Source organism: Cyrtonyx montezumae, unplaced genomic scaffold (genome assembly GCF_038088225.1).
Source record: "Cyrtonyx montezumae isolate F1298 unplaced genomic scaffold, pur_monq_1.0 scaffold_32, whole genome shotgun sequence".
NCBI classification, from domain to species: Eukaryota; Metazoa; Chordata; class Aves; order Galliformes; family Odontophoridae; genus Cyrtonyx; species Cyrtonyx montezumae.
Window position 1 is genome coordinate 4,336,234 of NW_027072037.1, and position 27,453 is coordinate 4,363,686.

Below are 27,453 nucleotides of genomic sequence, written 5' to 3' on the forward strand. Positions count from 1 at the left end.
CGCAGATTGGTCTCATGAGGCTTCCAGGAGACACGCAAGCAAGGACTTAAATGTTACAAGAACAAAAGCAATCACATTTTAAGTAACTCTTTTAAGCCCACAGTTCCACTGAGAGTAAAAAAAAGAAAATTCAGGAGCTGTCTGGTTTTATGGCATGATGCATTTTCTCCCTTAGCATCTGCCTGCAAAGCTCCTCGCCACTTCAAACGTCCTTCAAAGGTCGCTCCCCCTCCATGCACAGCTGCCTGTCACAGCTTTTTTGCTGACCCTTTGCTCCAAAGACACTAGTTACCTTTTCATGTAAGGAATTAATGTAATTAAACAGAACCTAGGCCAGTTTTTCCAGCTTTGCTTAAATTCTGCTGCTTCTGAAGAAGGGCTTATGTACCTAAAAGCCAGCCTGTTTTTTTCCACCTCTATCAGTTTGGTCTAATAAAAGATATTACTCTCCCCACAACGCGTGCATCTCCTGAGCACACTTGAAAGGAAGAAAATATTTACCCAGTAAGAAACATGGTTGGCAAGTTATTTCCCCTGACTGCCTCTGCTACTTTTGAAGGTTATTTGCAGGCTCATAAAAGACCTCTTTCTCTGTCCCAGCTCAACTACTTCCAGTGCTCAGAGTCACAGCCCTGTGCCTGTGAACTCCTCATCTGTTGCTGCTGCAGCAATAGCTGCAACATCCCCATTACAGCAGCATGGGGCTGAACCTGTACTCTCCAGGTGCCCAAGGTGACTGACATGACCTGAAATGGGCTCCAGGGCACACACCACTGGGAACGTGGACGTCTCTGGAAGTGTCATATGCACTCATTGGTTCCCAGCCAAACTCTGATTGAATGGTAAAGAGGCCATGAACCCACTGAGGGGTGGCAGATGGAAATGGACTGTGTGAGCTGGAGGGATTGCTCTGTGCCAGGAGTGAGAGGAGAGACATGAGGACGCGTGTTCTCCACTCTGATTTTCTCCCATCATTGAGGTTGAGGAAATCAACATAAGAGGCACGTGGCAACTCAACAATCATGTTAAAAACAACTTCATTACTCCTCCAACCAGCAGGAATTGCAGGATCCAAGTGCAGGATACTGCACTATTTTGGAGGATCAGTCAGCGTCCAGTGAGGGGGGTCAGACTCCATGAAGATGTCTGCCTTGGACCCACGCTCTGTCTTTTCCAACCAACCTACTTTTTCATAGAAATAAATACAACAGTTACATATCTGCCCCAGGGCAAGACTGAACAAGAGCCCAAGTGATCACTCCAACACCAAAGCACGAAGAATAACTAGAGTAATTCTGTCCCAAGCTCTTAGGCTGCATCCTTTCCTCTTCCCCGTGTCCTGTCCTGCACAAAGACCAAGGACCCCTGGGCTAGCCCTAAGCTGGCACACACAGGCATGCTGTGTTGCTCCTGCAAGAGCAGAGCAACCTGTGTGCAGTGCTGAGCTCTGGTGCTGGCTGCTATGTCAGAGGTGCTGCCCACAGAGATGCCACAAGTCCCCACTTCCCCTCTTGTGGTCTCTGTGCAAAATCACACAGCCTCCCTAGAACGTGTCCAGGAACGGTGCCACGCTGAACTCCAGGACACCAAGCAGGCTATAAATAGGACCCTGAGAAGAAAGGCAGGCCTGGAAGGGACCTTCAGAGATCAGCTCATCCAGCACACCATCTCTGTGGTTCACCAGAAGGGAATCAATGAAACAACTGCAAATTCTCTGCTCGTCCCTTGAAAAAGTTCCCACAACTCAATACATAGGGGAAACAAGCACACGTGTAAGGGGTGGGGTGTTAGCAGCGAGCTCCAGTGCTCCAAGCAGCGACATCGGGGAGGGGACAGGCACAGCACCTTCCATCCATGCATTATTTCTGTAAGCAGAATTGCAAATCTACACAGGACTCGGGCTGACCTCCCTAAAGCAAATCACTCTGTCCTGGGAATGGGTGCTCTCTTCACAGCGCTGCTGCTCTCCCTGTGAACCCAACACACACTTACAGGTGATAGTTTGAAGGCAGATGAGCATTTCACATCAGCCGTGTTCTCCACAAACGTCACCAAAGTGACTGTTTGCTAAAAACTGGACTGGAGGTAACAACTCCTTTCCTACCAGTCCTGGGAGCAAGGCTCAACTTTCCTTCTTTCTGAAATCAAACTGCATTGAATAGGAGTGGCTTTCATCTTCAAAATGAAAATTTCTCTTAAAAAGTTCTGGGGTTTTTCAGCAGGGATTTTAAAGTGAAATTTGTCATTCTTTAAACTGAAGAACCAGCTCTGGACTTTCTCTTCCCTTCTTTTTTTTTTTTTCATTTTTTACTTGGCTTTAGATGAGTTCTTTCACCCCCAAATCTCTCTTCCAGTTTAATAGAGTTACAACAAGAAAACAAACAAAAAAACCAACAAATTGAATACATGAAGGTAAGGGCAGGATGAGGGAGAAACTCCTGTTCTCCTTTCTCCATAAGGGGGACAAACAGTTTAGCTGTGGCTTCACATTTTCCTTTCCTTAAACAGAAACCACCACCAAACTCTGCCTCACTCTTCCACCAGGTCTGCAGCACCAGGGACAAGTGCTAAATCTCCTGGGATCGTCCCCCATCTCTTTCTTCCCCCTTCTCTCCCCACCATTTCAATCCAACCTAAAACATTTTGGATGAACATGTGTAAAGTACTCAAACATAGAAGCGAAGTGCCAACCAACATCAAAATTCCTCTGAGATCTCTGCTTTCTCCTTCCTTGGGCCAATGGGTCAGGAAGCCATCCAAGCTCTCTTTTCAGCAAAACTAAAGAAGCTGAGCAGAAATCCCTACAATTGCTAGGACTACTGGCAAAATGGTGTAGTGATGACTTTGGAAGTAGCTTTGAGGTCAATATTGCTTTGGCATGCTGACGAATGCACAAAATTCTAGCTGAATCCCAAAACCAGCAGCATGCAGCTCTCAGTAAGGTATATGTCACCAGCACAGCCATCTGAGCTGCAATTAATTCCTAGGATTGGGAAGAGTAAGAGTAACATGATGAAGCTGGATGGCCAACAGCATAAGAAGCCAAAGGAGCTGGGGCCCTTGCACTCATTACCTGCTAGTATGGGTCATTACCACCAATCTAATTACTCATGTGCTAAAACAGAAACAGTTCAGCACTTCCAAACGGTCCCGATGTCTATCCAAACAAATTTCCTTTGTCAACTGTGATGATGCAGAATCACTGTTTCTCCAGAGCCGTAAACATTCCCCATCTAAAGGAATAAGTCTCCCTCAGCACCACAGGAAGGTGCACACAAATCCAGATCACAGTCCTGAAAAGCACTATCCCGAGGCTCCATCTGAAGCTGAATCACAGAATCACCAAGGCTGGAAAAGACCTCCAACATATCCAGTCCAACCATCCACCAATACTTGAATGAAGCTTCCCTGGGAGGAGATATACAGGGAGCAAAGGTGCCCTGCTGAGAATACAAGGCAGATTTAGCAAGAGGCTCCACCTCAAATATAACCCCCTGACCACACTGGTGGTAAGAAGAGAATCTGTCCCATTTCAGCACCGTTGGAAAGCAAAAATAAAGTTAAAACATTCTGTGATATTCAACCAGGCCATTTTGGCAATGTCTCCCACTCTGTCATGAGTAGTAACCCCAACCAAATCAGTGGGCTGCAGAGAATTAAATGTTTCAGAGGAATTCAGTTCTTACCCATCTTTCCATCTACATCAGGCCTCCATTCCACCGGTCCCAGACACTTGAACCTTATCCTCCACTCTCAAGCATCCACCCTGTAACAACAAACACACACAGAGTTTACAGATGAATTGTGACATGGTAAAACTGGGATAGAGATTGAACACAACCACTTTGACACAGCACTTCCCACCAACCCTTGGTCTGGAGGAAGGAGGAGCATGGGATTGAGACCAGGAGTCCACTTCCCCTTACACAGCCCGAAGGTTATGTGCTCTGTACACTACAAACCCGATACCTTTTCCTACATATATATACACACATATATAATTAATCTTGCAGTAACGAGCTTATACTTCTGCTGCAAGTCTCCTTGTGTAAGAGGACACCAGCTCCCACTTACACCAGTGGAAAAAACTCATTTCAGACTGAACGAAGGCACAACCAGCAAACAACAAACGTGAGAAGTTCACTCTGAAGGAATGGCTGCAAGTGAGGATCGAAAGGGATTTCTGCAAATGTGGTGCCTCAGTGCTGGCAAGCAGGAGGATATTTATCCAACCTATTTTGAGAGAGACAAGCAGGAAGGGAAAGCGATAAGACAGTGGTGAAGGCGGAGAAGTGAGTGCCACAGAGAGCACTGCTCCTTTCGCTGCTGCAGCTCCCCCCTGAGACAGCACTGCTCAGCAGCGAGCTCTGCTCTGCCCATTTTCAAGACAAGGATGTCACTAATGGGCTCAGATGGGTTTCAAATCTTATCTTGAGGAGGTTGGTCCGCGCCAAAGCGGACGGAGGGAACAGAAACCCACCAAAAATCAGTGTAACAACTCCGGCTGATGGTAACAAGAGCAGGAAACAGCTCAAATCCTCACTGCTTCTGCTTCCAAAATTGATGCAACACTTCCAGCAATTGAGCCACGCTCAGAGTTTGCTCCAGGGGCCATGTGCAGATAGCCTGGACTTAACCCTACATTCCTAAGCCTGCACAGGTTAATTCAGCCATCAGTGTCACGGACAGACTTTTCTAATGGCTTTTTGGAGAACTTGCAGATCTTTTCAATCCACACCTAGTCACAAAAGCACCTACAGAAACCACACAAGCAAACCCTGCAAAGGCAGGTGACCTCCCCATGGGCTGAGCTGAGGGCTCTTCTCCATCGTGGCTGCCCTAGCCAGCACAGTGAGCAGCTCACAGCGCAGGAAATCTCCCAGGTACATGAGATAAAACAGTTTTCTGTCGCCGTGGGTCTCCTAAACCCTGAGGACAGGCAGCCTTCACACTGGGCTGCGAACACTGTTGATTTCCGTGGCTTCCCAAAAATACATACCAGCAGCTTCCTGTTACAGAAGGACACATTCCTGCTTCTAGTGTAAATTCTGCCTTTTTTTTTTTATTATTATCTCCTTTAGGAGACAGGGAAGCGAGGGGAAAGGAAAAAGCCTTTTTCTGCTCCACAGCACCTGGAAGCAGCATCCCTCTTCTCCTCCCACCAAGGTCTCTGACCTCCAGATGCTGAAGGCTGGACTGGATGGGGCCCTGGGTAGCTTGATCTGGTAGGTAGCAAGCAGCCTACAGCAGGGGGCTGGAACTAGATAGTCCCTTTCAACCCAACGTCCTCAAGATCCCTTCAAGCCCAAGGCACTCTATGATCCTGCCATCAGCAAAGCATCAGCTCCCAGCGACGCTGGGGCAATGCAGCTCACGTTCCACATGTGAGTCGTGCACACAAGAGACTTGTGCTGCTCCAGTCCGCTTGGGAAACTGCCAGAGGAAGCCCCGACACAGATGCTCTCATCTGGAGAGGTTGTGGAGCATGCTTCTGTGGAGATACTCGAGGCCCATCTGGATGCCTACCTGCACAACCCATCGTAGGGGACCTGCTTTGACAAGGGGGCTGTGCTCAATGGTCTCTCGAGGTCCCTTCCAACCCCTGCGATTCTGTGATATGGAATAAAAGCAGCTTTGATTTGATTGAGCTGAATTCATTTCTACAGCTGAAGTGGCTCAACATCATCACAGCTGCATGGGTGCAGAGCATGAGTATCCATATGAGACCTATATGTGAGGTTCCCAGGGGAGCAGCACCAACTGATCCCAACCTGAGCACCACTTCACATGTTGGTTTGAAGGTGTACAGACACATCACCATCAAACAATAATAATAAGCCACAGTTGCTCCTGAAACGTGGCCCGGCTGGAGAGCTATTCCAACTAGCACTGCTAAAATTGGGACTTTCCTTGTTTTTTTCAAGCAGCAGGGAACAACATGTTGGGCTCAGAGCGTTTAACAAGCAAGAGTCAAGCGGAAAAAATCTCTCTCCTTTTTAAGAGTTGACCACATTAACTTTCAGCAAGTTTCCGGGAGTCCTGCCAGGGCTCTGGAGTTTTGTATACTACGGAACAGTTAAAAATATTATTGTAAATGTTATTTTCAAAAAGCTTCAGAGGCCGTGGCTGGGGTAGCATTAAAAACAACAGCAAAGCAAATGAGATTGTTTTAGTTGAGAGAATACAAACGTAGGCACGTGGACTGCTTGGTCAAACAGCCTGCAGGCTTGGCCAAGAGGAATTCAAATGCAAGGAGTGGTTGAAATATCACAGATTGCCTTGGATTATCACAGTCATAGAATGGCTTGGGTTGGAAGGGATCTCAGAGATCACCTGGATCCAGCCCCCCGCTGTGGACAGGGCTGCCAGCCCCTATATTAGGCACTAGATTAACAAGAATTGTTAGATCTTGGGGACATTTGAGACATGTCCCACTCGTATGGCATCTTCTGCTCATCCAAACCACACAACACAGTGGTGTGGTCAGAAAGAAGCTATTCAAACCTACAGTTCTACGTTTATGAGCATGCAACAGGGATGGACTTTCTGCAAATGTATGTAACAAGAGCCAGGCTTGCAGGTTTATCTCGTAGGTACCTGAAGGGACAGACTGCATGAAAGAGGAGGAGAAATATCTTTCCTAAGCATGCATTCATTGAGCTGCAAAGCAAGGATGTGTATATGCCCACAGCTCACATCAGGAGGAACTCATCATTCTGGGAAAGACATTGCATGAAAGCCAACAGGGAATTCAATATGAGCATGCATCAACCAAGGGTTTTTCTCCTCACTTTGGAGCACAGCAACTCAAAACTGCCTAAAACTCTCTTGCACAACAGAACGTTGCTGAGAGAGGGGATGCTCTGTGCATTGCTGAGAGCCATCGTGCAAAATGGAGGATCCCTTTTGTCATAAGTGACCAAACCAGTGCAGCTGCATTCAAGAAATATGTCCTGAGCCATCCAGCTGGTATAGAGCACAAGCTTTAAAACCTGCATGGCAGATAGCTGTTAACATCCCCGACAGCCATTTAAAAGAGTCACTAGGATTTTCAAATCTCTCCCCTATCAACTCCTCCTCTTCCTGCAAGTGATTTTGTAAATGAAATAACACATCCAACATGTTCCCGTAAGCTCTTCTGAGTCGGTTTCATTTTTCCCCTTTCCTGTAATAATCCTTTTACTGAATCCAGTGGAATGATCAGTAACTTATACTGGTATATTAAAAAAAAGGGTTGATTTTGCACAGAGATCACAGGCTGCCAGAAAACTGTAAGACAAGGGAACAACCACAAGTGTTCTTCAAAAGGATTCCTCCATCAGCAAAAAAACCCCATAACAACAACAAAAAAGCAGACAACAAAGCTCCATCAAGTCAGGGCTAGTGTATTTTGCATAAATGTACATGTTCATGACAAGAACACAAACAGACAAACCCCCTCTGTTGATGCTGATGGTTTGCTTGCATTCAGAAGAGCAGTCATGCATCATTTCCTCTGATCCAGGGTAAAATCACATCCTTGGATGGCTTCAGAGACAAAACCTGATACAAGCTACACCAACAGAAATCCTCTTTGATTTCAATGAGCTTACCCCCCAGGGGAAGGCATCACGGGGGAAAGCGCATCTCTGTGCATACAAGATGAAAGCTGACACAGAAAAGCACGAGCATTTCTCCTAGAAGTTTTTGTAGACATTATTTGTAGTATTTCTGCTTAAACGCCTGAAGACTTCAGGGATAAATTCAATCAATAACGTCCAATATGAAGAAGTGAGGTTACTACCTCCCCGGGGAAGACAAACAAAACAGAAATAAGAGATGCAAAACGCTTTCAGATGAAGTATGTCCCCAGAAAACCATCAGTCTTGAGACAAATGTTTTCTTCTGACGGACACAGAAGCCGAGGCCTACAGACTTACTGACTGCTTTCTGCTCCCTCAGCAGCTACCTGCTCATTGCAGACTTCCCATCAGCCAGAAGCAGAAGCCCTATGGCACATGGGGAGACCAGGCCCCGAGGATCAGCCCCAGAGAGTCACCCCACAACCCTTCTCACAGCTCCAGGGCTTGGCCATCTCTCTCAGATATACGGTTTGTTTTTTGGGTGGCCTTGTGCGGAGCCAGGTGTTGGACTCGCTGATCCTTGTGGATCCCTTCCCACTCCTGATGCTCTATTACTCTGTGATTATTTTCTTGCTTACACCACTTCTGTTGCGCAATTCTGAATGGAGATGAGGCCGGGGGAAGCCAAGCTCAGCAAGAGCTCAGTGGCAAGGGGAGATTAAAATGCATGCTGTGTTTTTGGGTGAAAGGAATGCACTCCTGCACAGCCCAGGGACACTGCTGTCTCCACAAGCTGCCGGTCTGTGCACATTGGTGGGGTGGTGGTGAGATTACGAAACAGGAACACGTGGGTCAGCTTTCACATAAGTTTCATTCTCCTTGTCCTCTTGACCTACGGTATCACATGAACTCGAGTGTGCTTGCCTTCGTGTGTGTGACTGCCTACACATGATACAACATGAGCCATGGACAGGGCAGGAACCAAGCAACGTAACGTTACATAGAGCATATGCATCAGTCCCTTGCAACTCAAATTGTTCTGTGATCCATTTCAGAAGAGAGGATCCCATCCGCTGCAGAGACCAAGGACCAACCCTGGACTGCCAGGGCACCAAGCAACACCTTCAAATGAAGACTGTCAGAGCAGCAGTTGTTGAGCTGCTCCCAAACCAGGTCATTTATTAGGCACAGCAGGGACACAGTCTTCGAAGAGAGCTCTGAGAAACACCGAGCAACTCAATATCGATTCCCACAGCCCTGTTTCAGACAGACAGAATTAATTTCCAGGATGGAAAGGAACATATGCCCGCATATCAAAACAAAATACAGAAGCCTTTCCAGTTCCTCAGCTTCAATGGAAACCAGGCTATACTGATGGAAAGACCTCGTTTTTCTAATTAACTTTCCCTGCTGAGTACTTAATGCTGCTAATTGATGAGGGGAGGTGGTGTCCAGACAGCATGTGCAGTCGCTTCTTACATCTTTAGAGCAAGATTTCTCTAAATCAAATAATAGTAAGGCAGGCTTTCTCCCCGCACGTGCTGTGCCCTGCTCTAAGTTCCCCCCCCCAGAAGACATCTGCTGGAGGAAGGGAGGTGAAGCACATCTCAGGGCTCATTTACAAGTGTTGGAAATTTTCCTGGTAAACGTCATCCGCGATACTGTCACTTCCACGCAACGTGCCAAGAAAAAGACCATCAGTGCCAGGGACATGGTGCATGCTGTGAAACACCCAGCCCCTACCCTCCTTGGATTTAGGGGAAAGCTTCTCCTGATTCAGCAGAGCCAATGATCCAGCAAGCGATGTCCCACAGCACCTATAGGAAACGCATCGTGGTGTTGGGAAACTCACCACAGGGCCAACACACAGCCCCAGGGGCCCAACACGGGGCCACCTCCAGCAAGAACTTCTCACCAGCGGTGAAGCAAGCTTGGCTGCTCACCTGTGTCACACAACAGACCTGGTTTCCAATCCCAAATGTTGATCTCACTTCACTGTTGACCAGGAGACTCTCCTGAAAGCAGACAGGTATCCTAGATGCAAAAGCCAACACAATCCCAACACAGCAAGGCAGCATGCGCCTTGATAAGAAATTTCTGCTCCAAACCTCCACCTACGTTCAGCATACGCTCCAAATCTTCCCCAAATTACTTAAGGACAGAATCTGTCCCTTTCTATCCAACACACAGCAATTTGTGAGTTGCTAAGAGCTCTCAGCCACAAATGAAACCGGGGTGTGTGAAACAAAACAAAAAAAAAAGCAGAAGTGCGTATGCATGAGGCTGTGCTATGGTTACACGTCGTAATAAACGAAGCAGTGCTGATGGTCCCAAAGCTGTGGTCTGAAACTCCAGCACAGATCTGTTTGTCATAGCAATAGCATTTCCACCTGCACCTTTGCGATGCCTCCTCCGGGAGCCTTCACGCGTCGCCGTCATAGATCACGGCAAGCAGAGCCCGGGCCAGCTGTGCAGATGTCTAGCTGGCTGACCTCTCCTTACCAAAAAAGATTCTATTTTTTTTTTCCCTGTTCTTATTAGTTTTCAAACCACCTACTCCATCATAAACATCAAGCAAAATTAGCTTATCCCTAGAACGCTCCAAAACAGACGGGCTGACTTGCTGCACAAACCGAGCTGCAGCAAGTCAGTGGGAAAGCTCGAGGCACGCAAAGAATGTTGAGTCTAGAGCTGCTGGCCAGTTTGCCATAAAATCCTCCTGCTGCAAGCAACTCGTGCACGTGCAAGCAGAGTCACGTGTGCACAGAATCCCACACCTGCTCCACAGTACCTCGAGTAAATGAGTCCCATCTGCAGGACAGCCTGGTAATAAATACACCCCAGGGAAAAAAAAAAACGCACACCAGCAGGGAGGTGGACGATATGATCTCATAGGACCTTTTCCATCTCTCAACTTTTATGCTTAGTCACAGAATAAATATCTCCCATGGTGTGAAGAAACGTGCTGGTTTCACTCGCCCACAGCGTTGCCCTCCGAAGACGTCTCCCTTCCTGCTGTTACTTCACACTCGTAGGACTTGCCCAAGGAGAATTAAGCCAAGGAGGACTTGCACGTGCCGGTCTTTCAGCTTCAGTGAGCTCTAAGGCACTCAAGCCAGTTCATTAATTTCTCTCCCAGCAGCCACAAGCAGGGCTAGCACCTCCTTTCAGTATTAATGGAGAACCTGCGCTTCTCTGAGCACTCAAGCACGATCCTGCCCAGCACAGAGAAGGGGAAAATACGAGGAACCAAAGGGTTTGAGGAGCCACGCAACCTACATCTCCTCTTGCGACTGGATGGGCGTCAATGGATGGTGAAGCAACGTTCAGTGGTCACAGCACTGGAAAGAGGGCTGAAAGTAGAAAGTTCTGTTTCGGTTTCCAGTTCAGATGCTGGGCCACGGGCTGACCCTGAGCACGGCAGATTCTCACACCATTTGGTGTTTTTCATTAGTAGCCAGTTTCCTGGAATCACATGATTACATCAGAATCCACACTTCCTTATTTTCGGTTAAAAAGAAGTACTTGCAGATGCCAAAGCTGAAGAAAGAAAGGTAAGTCATGAAGTCTGAAATGTGTAAACTAAAAGAAAAAAAAAAATAATGTAAGCTCGCTATTTTCAACGTAATTCTTTCTTTTTTGTAGGAAGGAATGGGACCTAGGACTCTTTCCCCAGTGTTACACCCTGGAAACCTTACACTGGGGGGAATGACTCAACCTGGGTGGGCTTCAACACCCCCACCTGTAAGTTACAGATGAGAAAGCACAGCGTTCAGAGCACCACTTTCCCAGAAACCACAAAGCCCTCTGATGCACCTCTCTAGTCAGAAGAACCCTACCCACTGGCGGGCAATATGAAGGCACAACTGTTGATAAAACGTAGCAGGACAGCTCACCAAATCTTGCTTCTACCTCTTTTCTCCAGCATCCAGAAGCTCAAAGCCCTGGCAGCCCAGCAGCACCAGCTCGTCAGCCGGCATCCTCCACTCACTACAACCACCAGCTCTACAGGTCTTGCCCTGCACAGCAATAACCCACCTGGGAACGAGGACTAGCCCTGCTGGAAAAGCCTTTTTTAGACCTTATGGAGCCCATACTGTGCTGCTGCAGCCCTGCTGGGCTCAGTGCTGCCACGTTACAGGCATGTGGGCTGCAGCTAATCATGGCGTGAAGTCATGAACTTTGTCCCTGCATCTGAATATCCGCAAGCACTGAGCACAGAAGGCTGTGGATGACAGCTATTTCCTTTTCTGGGTAGGAAGAAAAAATCACTGCGATCTAGAAGGCTCCCACCTGGGGTGTGCTGTGCTCTGTGCTGTGGGAAGGGAGGTAATGGCGATGCTTTTGATAAAAGCAGTGCTCTTTGCCCTCTGTGCCCAAAGCGAGCTCAACGAGATGCACAGCCAGGAGAAGCAGGAGGAGAACAACCCCCTGTGAGCGTCTGTATTACCTCACCTTTGAGGTTACAAGGAAGTGAGCACAAACCTGTTCAGTCACATTGTTCCCCCCGAGGCCTGGCTTTCAGCCAGGCAGTGACACCGCTGCAGTGACACCGCTGCTGCGTTCCCGCTGTTCCCAGGACAGATGTGCTGCCCCTGTGCAGCCCCAGGGGATCCATTCTCCTCTCTGCATGCTCCGAGGTGCAAAGGTATGGCTGCTCCCCCTGAAAGGTGTGCAGGGGATACTGCAAGCTGGGCACAGAGGTCACCAAGCACCTGGAGACCTCGTGTTATCCCACAGCTCCCATTACCCTCCGGCTGATGCTCATCTTGCACCACATGGCTCTCAAGAGGTGTGGGTGCCACTCATGTCAGAGCGGGCAGCCAAAACCAGAAAGCAACTCAAATAATGATAATTATTTTTAATAGAAATATATAAACCCCCATAAGATTGTCCAAACTCTAAAACACATCCTGCTACCAGCCAAGGTCAGGCCAGACGGGGCTCTGATGGAGCTGTACGTGCCCCCGTTCATCGCAGGGCAGTCGGTCTGGATGAGCTCTCATGGTCCATTCCAACTCCAATGGTTCTATGATCTGCACGAGAAGAAAAATACTGCCCGTGTTTCTACGCCTGCTGAAGCGGAAAAATACAGCGTGCAGCTCTGCGGTGTTATTAGTACCTTTCCCCTTCGTGAGGAAAAACACAACAAAACAGGACATGCCACAAAAGCCAAACAGATGTGGAAGTTAGAGGTCTTTTTTCTTTTTTTTTTTTTCCCTTCTTTTCGAATGAAATGAGTATTTCATTAAGAAAGCTCAAAAATCCAGCTCCCACGTACAAAGAAACGAGTCTGGAAATCCCCCTCCCTCCACCTTCACTGCTATTTGCTAAGGAAACCAGATCCTTGGCCCCGGCCAGAAAAATGATCTCAGCCATTCTTAAGAGAACCTACAGTGCATTTTCATGAGTCATGGAAAGCAACAAGTCGTTGCTTTGGTAATGCTAGGTAAGCAACTGCTCATCCATCCACGAGCACACGCTTCCAGCAGTAAGTCAGAGAGCAGACTGCTTCTTGATGGATGATGTCAGGAGCTGCCCCAAACACAGCCCCACAGCACGGCTGCCTTGTTTTATAGGACACGTCACACACAGGATTTAGCTGACAGGTCCTGCGGTCCTCATCCCAAACTACAAATGGAGGGGATAGGGGGGTGTCACAAGAAAGAGCACGCAGCCAACCTGCTGCCCACCAGCCAACACTGCAGCAAGCAGCACAGGTTGCTTCACCCCCCTCCAAGGGACCCCTTCCAACTAGGGACAGCACAGCACACATACATGTGTGCTTTCATGCACACAGATGCAGGAAAGGCATCCTTCAGCCTGCCTCAGTCTCTAACCAAACAGTTTCCTCTTCTCCTTTCTCAAGAACTGCAGAAGGATGCCAACATGCAGTTAAGAAGAACAGAGCTGCGCCTGCCGACACCTCAAGACCCATGCAGCAGACATACAGGCATTTTTTCCCAAGCCCTGCAAAGGGAGTAGCTGTCTTTTTACATGCTTATCAGGTATATAATTTCCCCACTGTACTCTCTGGTTAAGGCAGGATGCTGCAAGGGCACCACTCAAAGCCCTCGGTGATGCTCATGGACACAGACCAAGATGGCAACGAGCTCGTTCCCAGCTTTCCCTTGAGAGATGAAGACAGATACAAACTCCAGCACGTACACTGATAGCAAAAGCTGATTGTTTGAGCTTGCCTTCTGAGACACAGCTCACGAGCATAAATCACCCTCTCCCCAGGCAGCCCCATCCCGGAGCCGAGCGGGCTTGCACCACGTTATTAAGTCACACCAGTAATGCTGGATGTGAACACGTTGAAATATTGCGATGATTAAGTATTTTCTCTTCTTCTTGAATCACCAGCCAGGTAGCACAGTGAATGACACACATATTGTCTGTATCTTCAACATCTCAGCACTCAGGGGAGAGCCCCAGCAAGCCAAGCATCCCATCCCCACCCCCAATCCAAACAAGCACAGGGAAGGGCAGGCATCGTTCCTCAAACCCTTTGAGGTCACTTCAGCCAAGGAGGTGAAGCCAAGCTGGTGTGCAGGCAGAGACCATCCTCAGGGCATGCAGAAAACAACACAGCTGCCCATCCATCAGAGCCACCCACGACTCAAGGCAGCATCCCAGAGCATGCAGAAGTGCTGCTGTCACACACAGGCATCCACCCGTGACGGGTGGGGAAGCTTCCAATGCACTGCAAGAATCTGCTCATAGGACAGAGGACAGACAGCACATCCATCCAACCACGGGAGCTCAGGAGGTTGGGGAAGGCAGTGATGGAAAACAACGACCCAGCATTTTAAAGAAGCCCTTCCCCTCGCTTCCCCATCCGCCCATCTCCTCATTAAGAGCACAACTGAGCTCCAGTGCACCCTGATGCTGGGCTGAACCCACACAGCAGCAATTCAGAGCTGGACCTTGAACCCTCCAATAAAACCAGCGACACAACAAACCAAGCACAGCCCAATAGAGACTCTGTTTATCTCTTATTTGCCACCAGCACCCTCCAAATAGAAATAACTAACTGAAATATTTTGCATACTTCTCTAATGACTCTGGCTACTCTGTTACACCAGCAAGGAGCTCTGAGCACCACACAACCATTGCCTGCAGGATGCCAGACCGCTTCGCTGCACCGTCCCAGCCCACTCCTCCTTCCAGCCACACATCTCCACACCGACATCCTCTCTTCAGACATCAAGCAGAGCTGTCAGCCCACCAGCATCACCCACAGAGATAACATTATCAGCCAGCCTTTGTGATGACCCAGCAGGTAGAAAAGGGACAGTCCCCCCGAGGGCACTCTCGGGTTAGAGGACAGCAGGAAAAGAGCATTTAAAACAGAGTTGCTGTCCACACGCCTATTCCAATCAGTTCACTTTGACCATCAGCTGCAAGACCTCACCCTGCACCTCATCCCTAAGCAGTTTTCCCAGCCAAGCCTTCTTCAGCACAGCTCCTGCTCCACATGGGGGATGCCTCAACCTTTCAACCTGGACTGGAGATGACAGCAGTTAGCAGGAAGGATGTGCCCACCACCCCCATCCCCAATACCCCTCTGCGGGATCTCTGTGCCTCAGCTGTAGTGTCACAGCAAGCAATTAACCACATAACCCTCTGTACTCAACAGGGCAGACTCCCATACACAAGCAGACACCCCAAAAGCAGCGTGCCTTCCTCCAGCCCTCCACATTCAGCATGGCACTGCAGAACTTGCAGCCTTTGCCCAGCACCTGATGCTCGACTCACAATTGCTACGTGCAAAACTTCCAAAGTCTTTTAGAGATCTCTGCAAGGCTCCAGAAGCACAAAAGAAAACAAAAACCCAACCCTTCCAATGGACCTGACAAACCCCAATGCTCCAGGATGGCCCTAATAGTGCAGGAGTGGTGATTAATCACAACCTGAGCACTGAGGCCATCCGAGGGCCCGGCCAGCACACACTGTTTGCACAGCATCCCACGCAGTGAGCAGCTCCTTCCAGGACCTGGCCCATGCACGTCGCTGCCCGGACTTTGTCCCGTGCTGTTCCTCCGGCGCAGAGCCAAGCTCCAGCTCAGCTCCTGCCCGGGTTTCGGTGCGGCGGTGGCTCGTCTTCCTGGATCGTTTTGCAGAGCGGGGAGCATGAAACCAGGGGAGCTTCTGCCAAAATGTTGATTAAATGATAGCCAGTGTGAGTTTTAACTTGGGAGAAGAGAGGTTCTGTGTGAGATGTAGAGCCACTTGGTCTCCACTAATATTGATATTAGGATTTTCCAAGGAAAAAGTGTTTGGGGAAGGCATTTTGGAGCCGAATCCTCCTCTTCTCTGACTCCTGCAAGTCTCAGCCAGTCCACATCCAACTCTCAGCCTTCTGAGACTCCCCCAGTGCTTTGGAAACACCCGGAACCAGTGCTGTGATGACACCCAGCAGCACACCCTGTCCCCAACCACAGAGAAGACACAAAGCTCAATCCCGAGCCCTTGCATCCCACCTGGCCAAATGCTTCACCCCCATCCTCTGCAGCACCGAGGGACTGAATTCCTCCCCATGTCACCATTATGGGACAGCACAGCTCCCAGCACCGTGGCACAGAGAAAGCTCATCACTCTTGTCCTGCCTTCCTGAGCAGTCCAGCTCCTGCAGGAGATCATTCCCCCATGGCTTTGCAGCAGAAGGCAGTGACTTCAGGTCAGATATTAGGAAAAATTTCTTCTCAGAAAGAGTGGTGATGCAGTGGCACAGCTGCCCAGGGAGGCAGTGGGGTCAGCGTCCCTGGAGGTGCTCCAGCACTGTGGAGATGTGGCACTGAGGGACGTGGTCAGCGGTTGGGGTGGGCTGATGGTTGGACTTGATGATCTCTGAGGTCTTTTCCAACCTTCATGATTTGAGGATTCTGTTTCTTATTATTAAAGATGAGACGGGACGTCGGTCGGGTTGGACACCAGCTGTCATTTCAGTGATCTCAGTGACTAATGAGAAGACTGCTTGGCCAGACTGGATCAGAAGTGTGAGCACGGACTGAAAACAAACCAAAATGCCAACACGACCACGTGCACACCGGCTCACGCATCCCTTCACAGATGGAAAAGAAAAGCACTCATCTCTCCTGGACAAAAGCAGCGTGGCAGATGCCAACCTGGAGCCCATACATTGCACAGAGGCAGCACGGTCGGGTGCAACCCAGAAGGCACAAAGCATCCCTGCATCCCACCTGACAAAGGCAGAAAATATGCCTAGAAGGAATGTGCAGAGAGCAGCAGGGGCAGAACAGAGGGAGCCCTGCTGGAGACACACCGCTCCTGGATGCTTTCCTGGAAGGGTTCCCGGAAAACACCCGATCGCCCACTTCGTCTCACAGAGCTCAAATGGGAAAATAAATACAGCCTGGGGATTCTGGGTGATTCTGCCAGGTTAGGGATCACTGGGCCATTTATAGCTCTTCTGCGAAGACTGAGGAGTGCCTGAGGGCTCCAAGGGGGGAAGAGAAAGTAAAATTCCATATTCCCCTTCTTATGGCCCTATAATGGATTTTCCATCTCCCCGGTGCACAGCTGACATTCTGCACATTGCTGTGCACGCTGCACGTGGCTGGGGTATGTGCAGAGGGGAGTGGGAAGGACCGAGCCCAGGACCCATGGCCTGCAGCTGGCACTGCAGGAACCAAGGGCTCTGCTGCCCCCAGGGACACGCAGCCCCCTCCTGTGCTGGACCTGGGGATACACAGAAACGCAGAGAAACCATGTTTCCTTGGAGCAGATGAGCTGGCTGAGCTGCGGCTGAATCTCTTCATTTTAATTCCTTTCCCACTGGAGCTAACGACCCTCTCACCTCCCTGACTCACTTCCCTCCAGCAGCAGCTCTGCAGCGGGAGGGACAGCCGTGCAGCACCGAGCACCGCTGCAACCTCTGCCATCCCCAGCGGGCCCTTCCCACCAGCTGAGCTCAGAAAATAAAGCAAGTCCATGCTGCACGCTCACATCACATCAGCAGCCGGCAGCTCGCTGCTGCTGTGTCCATCAGCTTGCACGCTCTGTCCTGTACGAAAAGCCAGACTGCATCTCTTTGCAGTGTGACCGACCAAAAAACCAAAACCTGTTCAGAGAGGGAAGGTATGTCCCAGCTGGCAGCCCTGCTCCCTGTCTACAATGGGGGAATTGGACGGGCAGGGAAACGTTCCTGAGATGCAGAGCTGGGCAGCAGAGCACCAAACAGCAGAAGAAACCTCCAAGTCCTCTCATTGTAAGAGCTGTCCAAGCGATGGGAGCAGATGCTCCAACGTGAGCAGCTCAGGACGGCACCGTTTGATTCCTGAACCCCCAAACTCCGCACAGACCCCGACCTACAAAGCATCACCGACGTACTGAATGCTTTGGGTGGGAAGGGGCCTCGAAGACCCCACAGTTCCAACCCTGTGCCGTGGGCTGGATGCCACCCAGCACGTCAGGCTGCCCAGGGCCACGTCCGACCCGGCCCTTCTCAGCATCCCCAGCGCGGCCACGAAGGACGGAGCAGCCAAACCCGGTGCGAGAGACCGACGGGAACCGGGGAGGAGGGGAAAATAAAACAGCAGGAGAGGGGGAAAACCGCTTCCCATGCGGCACAGACCGGGCGAGAAAAGGCATCTATGCACTCTTCTCCGGTTCCGCGACTTCGGGCGCCGGGCACCAACGCGGACGGCACAGTGCCGGCGCTGGGGCTCCGCCGGGGATTCAAATAAATAAAATCAAAACGAAAGAGCCCAAGAAAACCGAGCCCGCATCCCGGCTGCACGCACCCACCGCCCGTCCCCGCAAAGAGCGAGCCTCACCCGTCCGCAGAGCGGCTACCGGCGGAGGGCCATGCGCGGGGGCTCGGCTCGGTTCACCTCAGCTCGGCTCGGCGGGACCCGACACGGCGACGGCTGCGGGACGCGGGGCGGTGCACAAAAGCGGGAGGAAGCGATGACGCGCGGAGCTGCGGCCGCCAATGGGGAAACGGCTCCGAGCGCAGTGCCCGCCCGCCGGGCTGTGCCGCGCCGCGCCGCGCCGCCAGGGGGCGCCACAACGCGCGGCCCCGCTGAGGGCTCCGTGCGGAGCGCGGGGTGAGCGGGTGGGGGGTGGGGGAGCGGGTTCTGGGGTGCCCGCTGTTGTCACAGAGCGGCCCCCAGCTTCCCGAGCAGCCCCTGGGGGAGGTGGAGCAGCTTCTGGGGTGCCCAGAGACCCACAGGTGCCTGCCTTTGTGCAGTGCATCCCCTTGGATCCATCTGAGCGGAGGACAAAGGGGCTTAAAAGGGACATTCAGCCCATAAGGGCCAACGCTCATCGTGGACCCCAAAGGCAATGCAGGCGAGGCCTGCGGTCTGCGCCAGGGCAGCATGAAAGAGAGCGCTTGCAGAGCAGAGAAAGCAAGCGAGAGCACTTTTCTGATTATTTCCCCGTTTCCCCATTGAGTAAACTTGTGGCAGAGGAGGACAGGAGGAAAGGCAGCTTGAAATGTTGGTGGGGAGAGAGAAATGCGGGCGGAATCCTAACGGCACAGCCATTCCCCGCGGGGTTTCAGGGCTGCCAGAAAGCTGGAGCCGCTGCCTGCAAAGGCAATGGGAGCCCCAAGCACGGACCCCTCTGGGGGGATTCACATCTCACATCCTCGTACACGATCGCGTGACCTATTAATAAAATCCATAGAAACCGATTCTGTATACCAAATAACAGCAGATGGCTCCGGCCCAAACCGCTCCGGGTTCCCTCACTCCATAAATGATTTTACTCGGCCAGTCGTGATCTTGATGTAATTGAATAGGTTTCACTCTTTTCCCTCTCCCTCCGCAGAATATTTGTGCAGCTTACGGGGAGGCATCCAGGGGGACCGAGCTGTTGCTGGAAGGAGCCTGACTGCCGCTTGCCTCATCACTTTGGGAAGCAGCATAAGTCCATCCTAAGCCACCTGGCGTGGGGAAGGGGGTTGCCTTCCTCTGCACCTTCTCTGTAACTCTTAGAGCTCTTAGTAACAATCTGGTAACTTGGCACGTTGGAAATGTTTTGGCTCCTGCCCATCGGGGATGTGTGTAATGAATTCTTGCGCTGCAGATGCGTTTCTGAAATAAATCACATGTGTTTACCTTGGGAACCAGGCACAGGGCTCCAGCGCTTGAAGTATATAAGGTACTCAGTGACAAGCTTTAATGAGCTTTAAGCTTTAATACCTCCTGGTTTTAATGGAAATCAGTTAAGCAAGCACCAGTTATGTTAGAAAACTCCTTCCAAGCAGCTTCTCTCTACTAAATGTGTTTGATGCTCCAGGAATGATGCTACAGTGATTTCAGTTCTAGGGTGTTCCCAATGTAACGACCATCATGCGTGCAAAGCCTTTTTCCGTGGAAAAGTTCTCTGCTGATGGGTGTGCTGAGAACCTGCTCCCATATTCTGCCTCCTCCTGTTGCTCCTTCAAGCACTCGAGAAGCCTGCCAGGAGAACGAATGGAGGCACGTGGCTCTGCATGCACTTCCACGTGTGCGGGTGCAAATGCATTCTAGCAACCCTCAGCACGCTTGTGGAGAGAAGCAGAAATGTGGTAAAGGGTGCACAGTGGAGAGCACCAGGAGAATGAATGTGTTGCAGACAGTTGTAGTGGCTCTGTATGCAGAGATAAAAAGACATGAAGCTGTGCTGCGTCCCTAAAGACAGCGGGCATGGCATTCCTCGTGTCCTCGTGTCTGTACAGCCACATTCTCCCTTTGTTTCCAGAACAGAACAGCTGTGTTCAGAATGCCATCAGGAAACAGATCTTGGTGCATGCTATCCCAAGCCATGCCAGTTGGTGAGATCAAAGCCATGCCACACAGAAAACATATGAATGTGTGCTCTGATTCTTCATTGCTGGTAAAAACGTTAGGGTGATATGAAGGATACAAAACTACAGCATCCCAAAAATATCTGCAGATAAAAGCTCAATGCCACCAATGTGTACGAGTGAGAGATCCAAAAAGTTCATCTGCAGACCAAGAACTTTGCAAATCAGAGCCCTGGGCTGTTCAGTTTATGTTCCTTCTTCAATGATGTAAGCACTGGTGTTTGCAGTGGGGAGAAAAAGGGGAAGACACTTGGCTTTTACCTAAGTGCTGCTATTTTGGGCTGTGCTAAGGTTGCTGCAGGATGTGAACGCATATCCCCCAGCGCTGACCCAATTCTTGTGTGACTAAGTAAGCTCTGTCTAACCTGAAGCTCTCCCGTGCCTTCTGTTTGATATAATATCCTTTCTTGCTTCCTGCCCTAAACTCTAGTATAAGGCCGTTGAGTGCTGTGAGACATCTGTCCAGCCTTCTCTCCCATAGCAATGGCTGTGCATTGGAGATGGGTGAAATCATTCCTATACTTAGTTTGCAAACTGTAAAGGAGTATCTCAGCCTGAAGATCATTTGCCTTGGCTCAAGAGTATTTCCCACAAAGAGCATCTGACATCTCCTGCCCACACCCCACGTTTCACCCCTGGATACAGGTGGTCCCACAGTTTTGGGTTTATATCCCTTCAGGTTGAGCAGACCTTGGGCTCCTTTCCAGACTTGGTGCACGGATGTTCCTAGCTTCTGTTCCAGAGTGAAAGGTAGGTGGCAGCAGCAACAGCAGTGTTTTAGGAGGAAAAGGTGAGTTTTACACTTGAAAATAAAATCCGTGGGCCTCATCCTGGAGGAGAGGGCTGACTGTTAAGACCCAAGAGCAGAGTTTTGGCAGTCTTTGGCAAATCTTCATGTACTTTTGACCATATGGGAATACTGCAACATCTTATCTTGGGGAGGAGAAAGAATTGCTCTGGGATGGGGTTAGATGCAAGGCAAGCCCCCAGCTCTCACTGTGACCATAAGCTGCAGCACTGTATTTGTCCATCTACCAAAAGAAGAGAGTTTGCACATCATAGAATCGTGGTTGGTTTGGACGGGACTTTAAAGCCTGTCCAGTTCCACCCCCTGTGGTGGGCAGGGACTCCTCCCACTAGATCAGGTTGTACAGGGCCCCATCCAGCCTGGCCTTGAATCATGCAAACAAATGTGATGTTAAAACCAAACCCTGAAGGCTGAGTGTGATGGCAGCATGCAGCAGCCAGGGATCAACCAGAAGGCACAGGTTTTAATGCCTCATTCATCCAATTGGGTGTGACTTCAGTGAGATTAAGTTGTATGGATGTTTTCTTTTCTCCTGGTAGTCTTCAGCAGGATTTGACTCCCTGAAAATATGACCTTATTTCTCTAACCCCTCTCCTGATCTGAAAGGTAACCCGTCTACAGCAGTGCAGTCAAAGCCACCTGTTATAATCATGGGATTCTAGCTGCCAGTTCAAACAGTATTTTGCATTTCTTACTGTATTCTAGATGAAAGAAGCTCCAGCTTCAGGCATATCAGTGCATAGAGTATGGGCAGCCATCGAGCCCGAATTCCTTTGTATTTCTTCCCATCCACCCACACGGAGCTGGATTGTAGCTGACAGAGATCAGGGGAAGTGGGGACTGATTTACTGCAACTGGGATCCATCCCATTAGCCATAAACTTATCTGCATGCATCAAGTGGAAACCTAGTTTTTCCTTTACATCTGTCACGAGGGGGAAGAAATCACAGAAACAATAAAAACCCGACTGTTTACACATGTTTTGTTTTATAAATGGACTTGTATAGAAAGTTGCAGCACTGCTGTACAGACAGCTCGCATAAATCTCTTATCACAAAAGCCATATGTCCTCATTTCCTCATCTGCAGTAAAATACAAGCAGCAGCGCTTCGATAATTAGGAAGCTGGAGGTAAACCACTCAGCATCCAGCACTAGGAAAGGGTATGTGGGTGAAGGTTATAAAACACAAAACAGAACAGTTGGGTTACGAGCTGTCCATACAGCTTTCCACTGCGTGATTGTTATTTGTGTGTTAACAGCCCAGTTCCTTCATGGATGGGGCTACTGGAGAAACTGGAAATATCTGAGAGGAGCCTGATCCTTGTGTTGGGTTGGCTCTCAGCTGGCAGGCTGTCCAATTGCCTTGCTGGGCATCTATCCTCCCCTTGCAACAGCTCAAGAACAGGAGCCACAATGCAGTGAAGTGACCTGCTGCCATTTCTCTCTGGTACCATCTCTGGACTCATGGAGGGGGATGAGAGCTTCTCTGGATGATCCTGTGGAAAGCCTTCCTATCGGATGGATGGCATGGTGGGGGCCCCCAGTTCTGTGCACGGAGCTAAAAAGCTTTCACCAGGGAAGAAGGAGCAGAATAGTCCTGCAGGAATACTCAGACAACTTTCCCTTACCAAAATCTTGGACAGTTGTCATCTGTGGCCTTTGATCGGCGCTGGTGGGTGAAGACAGTGTCACCCACTCACTTTTAAGCTGACCCACGTGTTTCCATGAAGGCTTTCTGAGATGGATGACAATTAACTGTGTGCATATAGTTAGCACAACAACAGTGCAGCTGCCTTTACAGCACATCCCCGTCCTTCCAATCTTTTACTTCATCCAAAAAAGGGACATTTCCTAAATCTCACATCAACCAGTGATCATGAAATGCCCTTTTGCCCAACTTGGTGTGCTTTGTGTAAGGGGTATTTATTTAATCCATCTGAAACTACATGAGAAAAGAGAGAAATATCCCGGCAGCGAGATAAGATGATTATCTTCCTGGCAAACAATAGACCACGGTCAAAATTAAAAATAATTTGATTGCAAATAGGAAGCCTAGTAAAGCAGCAGGAATAGAGGAAACATGACTAATTTTTTTTTCAGCTTGTCTGAACTCACACAGCAGAGTTTTGCAAGAGCCATAACTTTGAAATACAGATCTGTAGAAAACCCATGTGGGGAGGATGGCAACAGTCCAACTGCAGCAGTACAATAGGGGCAAGTTAATGCAGCTTGTAGATCCGATCTTACTAGCTAACTAGCAACGGGCAAAAGCTATTTTAGGTATAATTTGGTGGAGGCCACACTAAATATTATTTGGAGAGGAGTGGAAAAACAAAGGCTTTCTTCTTGGCTCTTTTTTTGGATTCCATTCAGCTGCCATTCTCAGCTGAACAGTGATGCCAGCGTCACCTGTGGGATCAGGACCACGCTCCCCGTACTAAACCTGCAGGCGGACGCTTCATCTCCTTGGCCAACATTGTTTTTTCTCATCTCCAGACAAGAATCTTTCTTTCTGCAGAGAAGGAGGAGGTGGCTGCAGGACTATGATGACCACAGGATTCATCTCCAAGAGGAAATTCCCATAGATGTGAAGCCTATACAAGGTGGCTAATGAAGACGTCTCCTCCTAATGATGATTACCCAGCAGAAGTGATTCCCAGAAATACTGCGTGCTGAACGACTGCTACCTTACAACAAAACACAGAGCAACTTCTATCCAGTGAGATGTGAAGGGGAAAATGCTGTGAAGCACAGCTGCTCCTCCGTGGCAGAAGTTTAGCACCTTCCTCTGTCCCAGAAAGTGCTCAGATGTAGTGCGGTTGTGCTGATGAGCTGGGTAAGCCTCGGGACCTTCCTAGGCTGCAGTTCTCGTCCTTTCATCACGGCCTGCATGGCAGAAATGGCCTCATGTCTATTGATTTAATCCAACAGACTGTAACATTTGGATCTGTATTTTAAGGCATCTGATTGTAGCCTTCCTTAAATGTTATTGTCTAGAACATTCTGTGCTTCTTTGAGCATCGTTGGAGATGGGTCTCTAATGCAAAGGTAGGCAGCACTCAGAATGCGCTGTGTGATGTAGAAGTGATGTTACATCCATTTTGCAGCAGGAGGAATCGAAGCATGGTGTTGAAGTGACCCATTCTAATAATCCAGGAGGAAGTCTGAATCAGAAAACAACACAGCGCTCCCTGAGCCTAACTGGGACCACAAAACCACAAATTCTTTTTTGCTTTGAAAGCCTTTTGAACTGAGTTTACTAACAGCTGAGGTTTGGAACAAGTCTTTGGTTAGCTCTGGCGGTGCCATGTTGGATTACATTAACCGAGGATTTGATTATACTTAAATGGCATTAAGCTATTTAATTGCAGATGTGCATGTCTGGTCCTTTACCCGGGTGGATTTTTCTTTTGTATTTTAGGGGTTTACCTCATTCGAGGGTGTGTTGCATGTGGCAGCCATAAGCAGTAGCTGATGGTAAGTGGAATTTAAGCCACTTGGCAAACCTCAGACAGGTCCAGTAACTGTAGGTGGAGCAGAACTCGTGGACAGTCATTAGATCCCTGATGGAGGAAATACTGCTGAAAGGCATGAGAGGAAATGACAGATTTAATGAACGGTGATCACCAGCTGGCCTACAAAGTGTCTGCTTTCCTACAGAAACTATTGTAGCAGAACCAAAGACAGTTCATCCCCACACAGAACCTGCTGGCAGAACCCCTCCAAACCAAAAGATGTGGCAAGTGACACCAGTGAGAGGTGTGGCTGCACTTACGCAGGCAGTGGGCTGCCTTGGAGAGGGGCTGCACCCTCCTTCTTCCACCACGGGTGGACAAGAGTGATAGATCTTGTGAAGTCAAAACATCACAGCAGTGCCTGTGGAATGGGAGGTATTGGCATTCAGAGCAGTTTGTCACTGTTAATCAGAGGTTCTAAAAGCTGAAAGGTAGATCTAGGTGGAATATGCACAAGAAATAAAGGTGTTTAAAGCTGTGGATAGGATTTAGCATGCTACTGAAATCCAAGAAAATGAGATTATACTTGTCAAACCCTAGGAGGCTTCGGAGCATATGCCCGGACACAGCAGGATGGGTAACAGAGCCGCCACAATCTGTCTTTGAGCAGTGGCACACTGCATGTTGATCACAGAAGTCTTCTGCTTTTACAAAAACAGCTAATGGTGACATGATGAAGGATTCTGCAAAGGGCTCAGGGGGAGACTCAGTAAAACATCAAATAATGATGTCAGGCTTTTCATGCGTGACAAACTTAAATGCAAAAACAGGCTTCTCGTGGAGACTTAAAAGAAGCAACAGTTGGGACCTGTTTCCAAAATGAGAGGAAACTCTTCAAGCCCGATTTGTTGTTTTAGCTGCTCAGAGCACCATCTGAGTGAACACAGTGCTATGCATCATGAGTGAAGTCGGTCACAGATGCTGATGAACATGGACATGGATGGATGGATGACACGTCAATGCCTGGAATCAGTGATGCAGGAACACAGCAATGCTGAAGGCATTTGTCTGGGAGATGGAAGCTCTCTTGCCCTGGAGGAAGATCAAGGATGAGCATTTAACATAATCACAACTCAAAAGAGAACACAGCCAGTATTCAGAGGTCACTGTCCACGTTACTGTTTGCAGTGCTACTCTGAGCACAGGTGCTACTGCTGTATGCACTGTGTCCAGTGGATTCTGTTCAACAGAAGGACATCACTACTGAAGGAGGAGAGAAGATGAGGGGACGGGAGGGAGGGGAGAAGTGAGGAAAGTTTGGTTCACCTCTGGTTCTTCTGGCATGAAACTGGCTGGCTTTCTGAGAGACTTTTTTTTGCATAAGCCAGAAAAGGAGACCTCGCTGCAGGAATGATGAGGTGTAATTCCACAGCTCTGTGATCCAAGATGGGTACAACAGACATTTCTGCCCGTAACACTCACCTCCGGAATAAACAAGACTTGACAAACATCTTTAATGAATGAAAAAGGATACTCGAAGCAACAAGGGGACAAGTACAGCTAAATGATTATAGACCAGGAGCTGGGGTCTGTCCAAGACCTGGTATCCCACAAGGTTGTCTCAGAAACAAAGGGATGGCATGCCTGTTCACACTGCAAGAAGCAATGGCTGGACACTGTCTGGCCTTCTCCCTCGGTTTCCTCCAGCTCTGGACAGGCCCTGGCTATGCACTTCTTTTATTGCAGATCCCCTGCAGATCTGCATCGAAGTTCACAGATCTCCTCCCACATCCCCTGAATTAATGAACAACTTCAAGGCTCCAGGAAGGAAACTGTTTCTTGGAAGATACTGAAAAGAAGAAAAATGACTGTGAAAAGCGTGTTCCCCTCCACACTGGCATGAAGAGTGGTGGTATTGCAGCAGTCTGTTGGCAAAGGTTCTGAGCTGCTCAAAGGGACAATGGAAAGCTGGAACATCATCTTGGAGTAAAGAGACAGGTGTCAGTGGAAAAAAAAATAAATAAAGCTTTTGTTCCCATTGGCTGTGTTCATCTGAATGGAAAATCCAGACAAGGAGACTCCAGAGCCCACGGCTCACAATGCCAGGTCCCCTGGTTTCTAATTTTGGAACAAAGTGCTCCTCGCCACTGCTTTTCCTAACCCGCCCCCGTTACACACATTTTCAGAGCATGACTTCATAGGGTCTCACAGAAGCAGGGGCTGAGAAGATGAACACGCAGAGTCTATGAAGGAAAAAGCATTTTGTAAGGAAAAACCATAAGCCTTTATTATAAAAGTAAACTCCAGAGTGGAAGTGATCAGCACTGGTTTGAATGCGCAAAGGAAATGAAAGTGATCTCCAGTGATGGGACAGAGGGGTACAGTGCACAGAGTAGGAGGGACTGGGTTTGGGGTCTGAGTGAACTGTTTGTCCCTGATGACTCTGCTTTTCCTCCTAGTCTTGCTGCCTGGGGTTGTACAGTTTAGCAGCTGCATACGTAGAGTGTACAGGTATTCTTGCTGCTCATGCAGAGTGAATTACAGCAAAGTTGAACACCTTGGATCCTTTATAGAGATAGAAAGCTGGCAGAGATTCACTGATGATAAACCCACTTTTGTTTCCCCTTCAGCATCTCAGGGGTTGCAGATCTCTTCTGTTTATTCCTGCTGCAGTGGTTTCTGCTTAGTGGAAAGCAGCCTTCTTTGCCAATGGGAAATCAGGCCTTTTCAGCCAGTAGGGCACTTCTCTCGCACGCACACTAAATAAGACCTTCAAAGCTGCAGTGCAGGTGGTGGCTGTCTGA

General features: G+C 49.2%; 1 protein-coding gene across 3 annotated transcripts in view; it reads right to left on the minus strand.

Moving 5' to 3' along the window:
* The window catches only part of LOC136053971 (mitogen-activated protein kinase kinase kinase 3-like), a 62,713-nt gene extending 44,279 nt beyond the window's left edge, over nucleotides 1-18,434 (minus strand). For all 3 annotated transcript variants that reach the window (XM_065744983.1, XM_065744984.1, XM_065744982.1), the window contains exons 1-2: nucleotides 18,365-18,434; nucleotides 3,687-3,766 (exon numbers count right to left, since the gene is read on the minus strand). In XM_065744983.1, the coding sequence (XP_065601055.1) occupies nucleotides 3,687-3,690 (4 nt within the window). In that variant the 5' untranslated portion in view covers nucleotides 3,691-3,766; nucleotides 18,365-18,434. The remainder of the gene's footprint in view (nucleotides 1-3,686; nucleotides 3,767-18,364) is intronic.
* Between the last annotated feature and the right edge of the window lie 9,019 nt (nucleotides 18,435-27,453).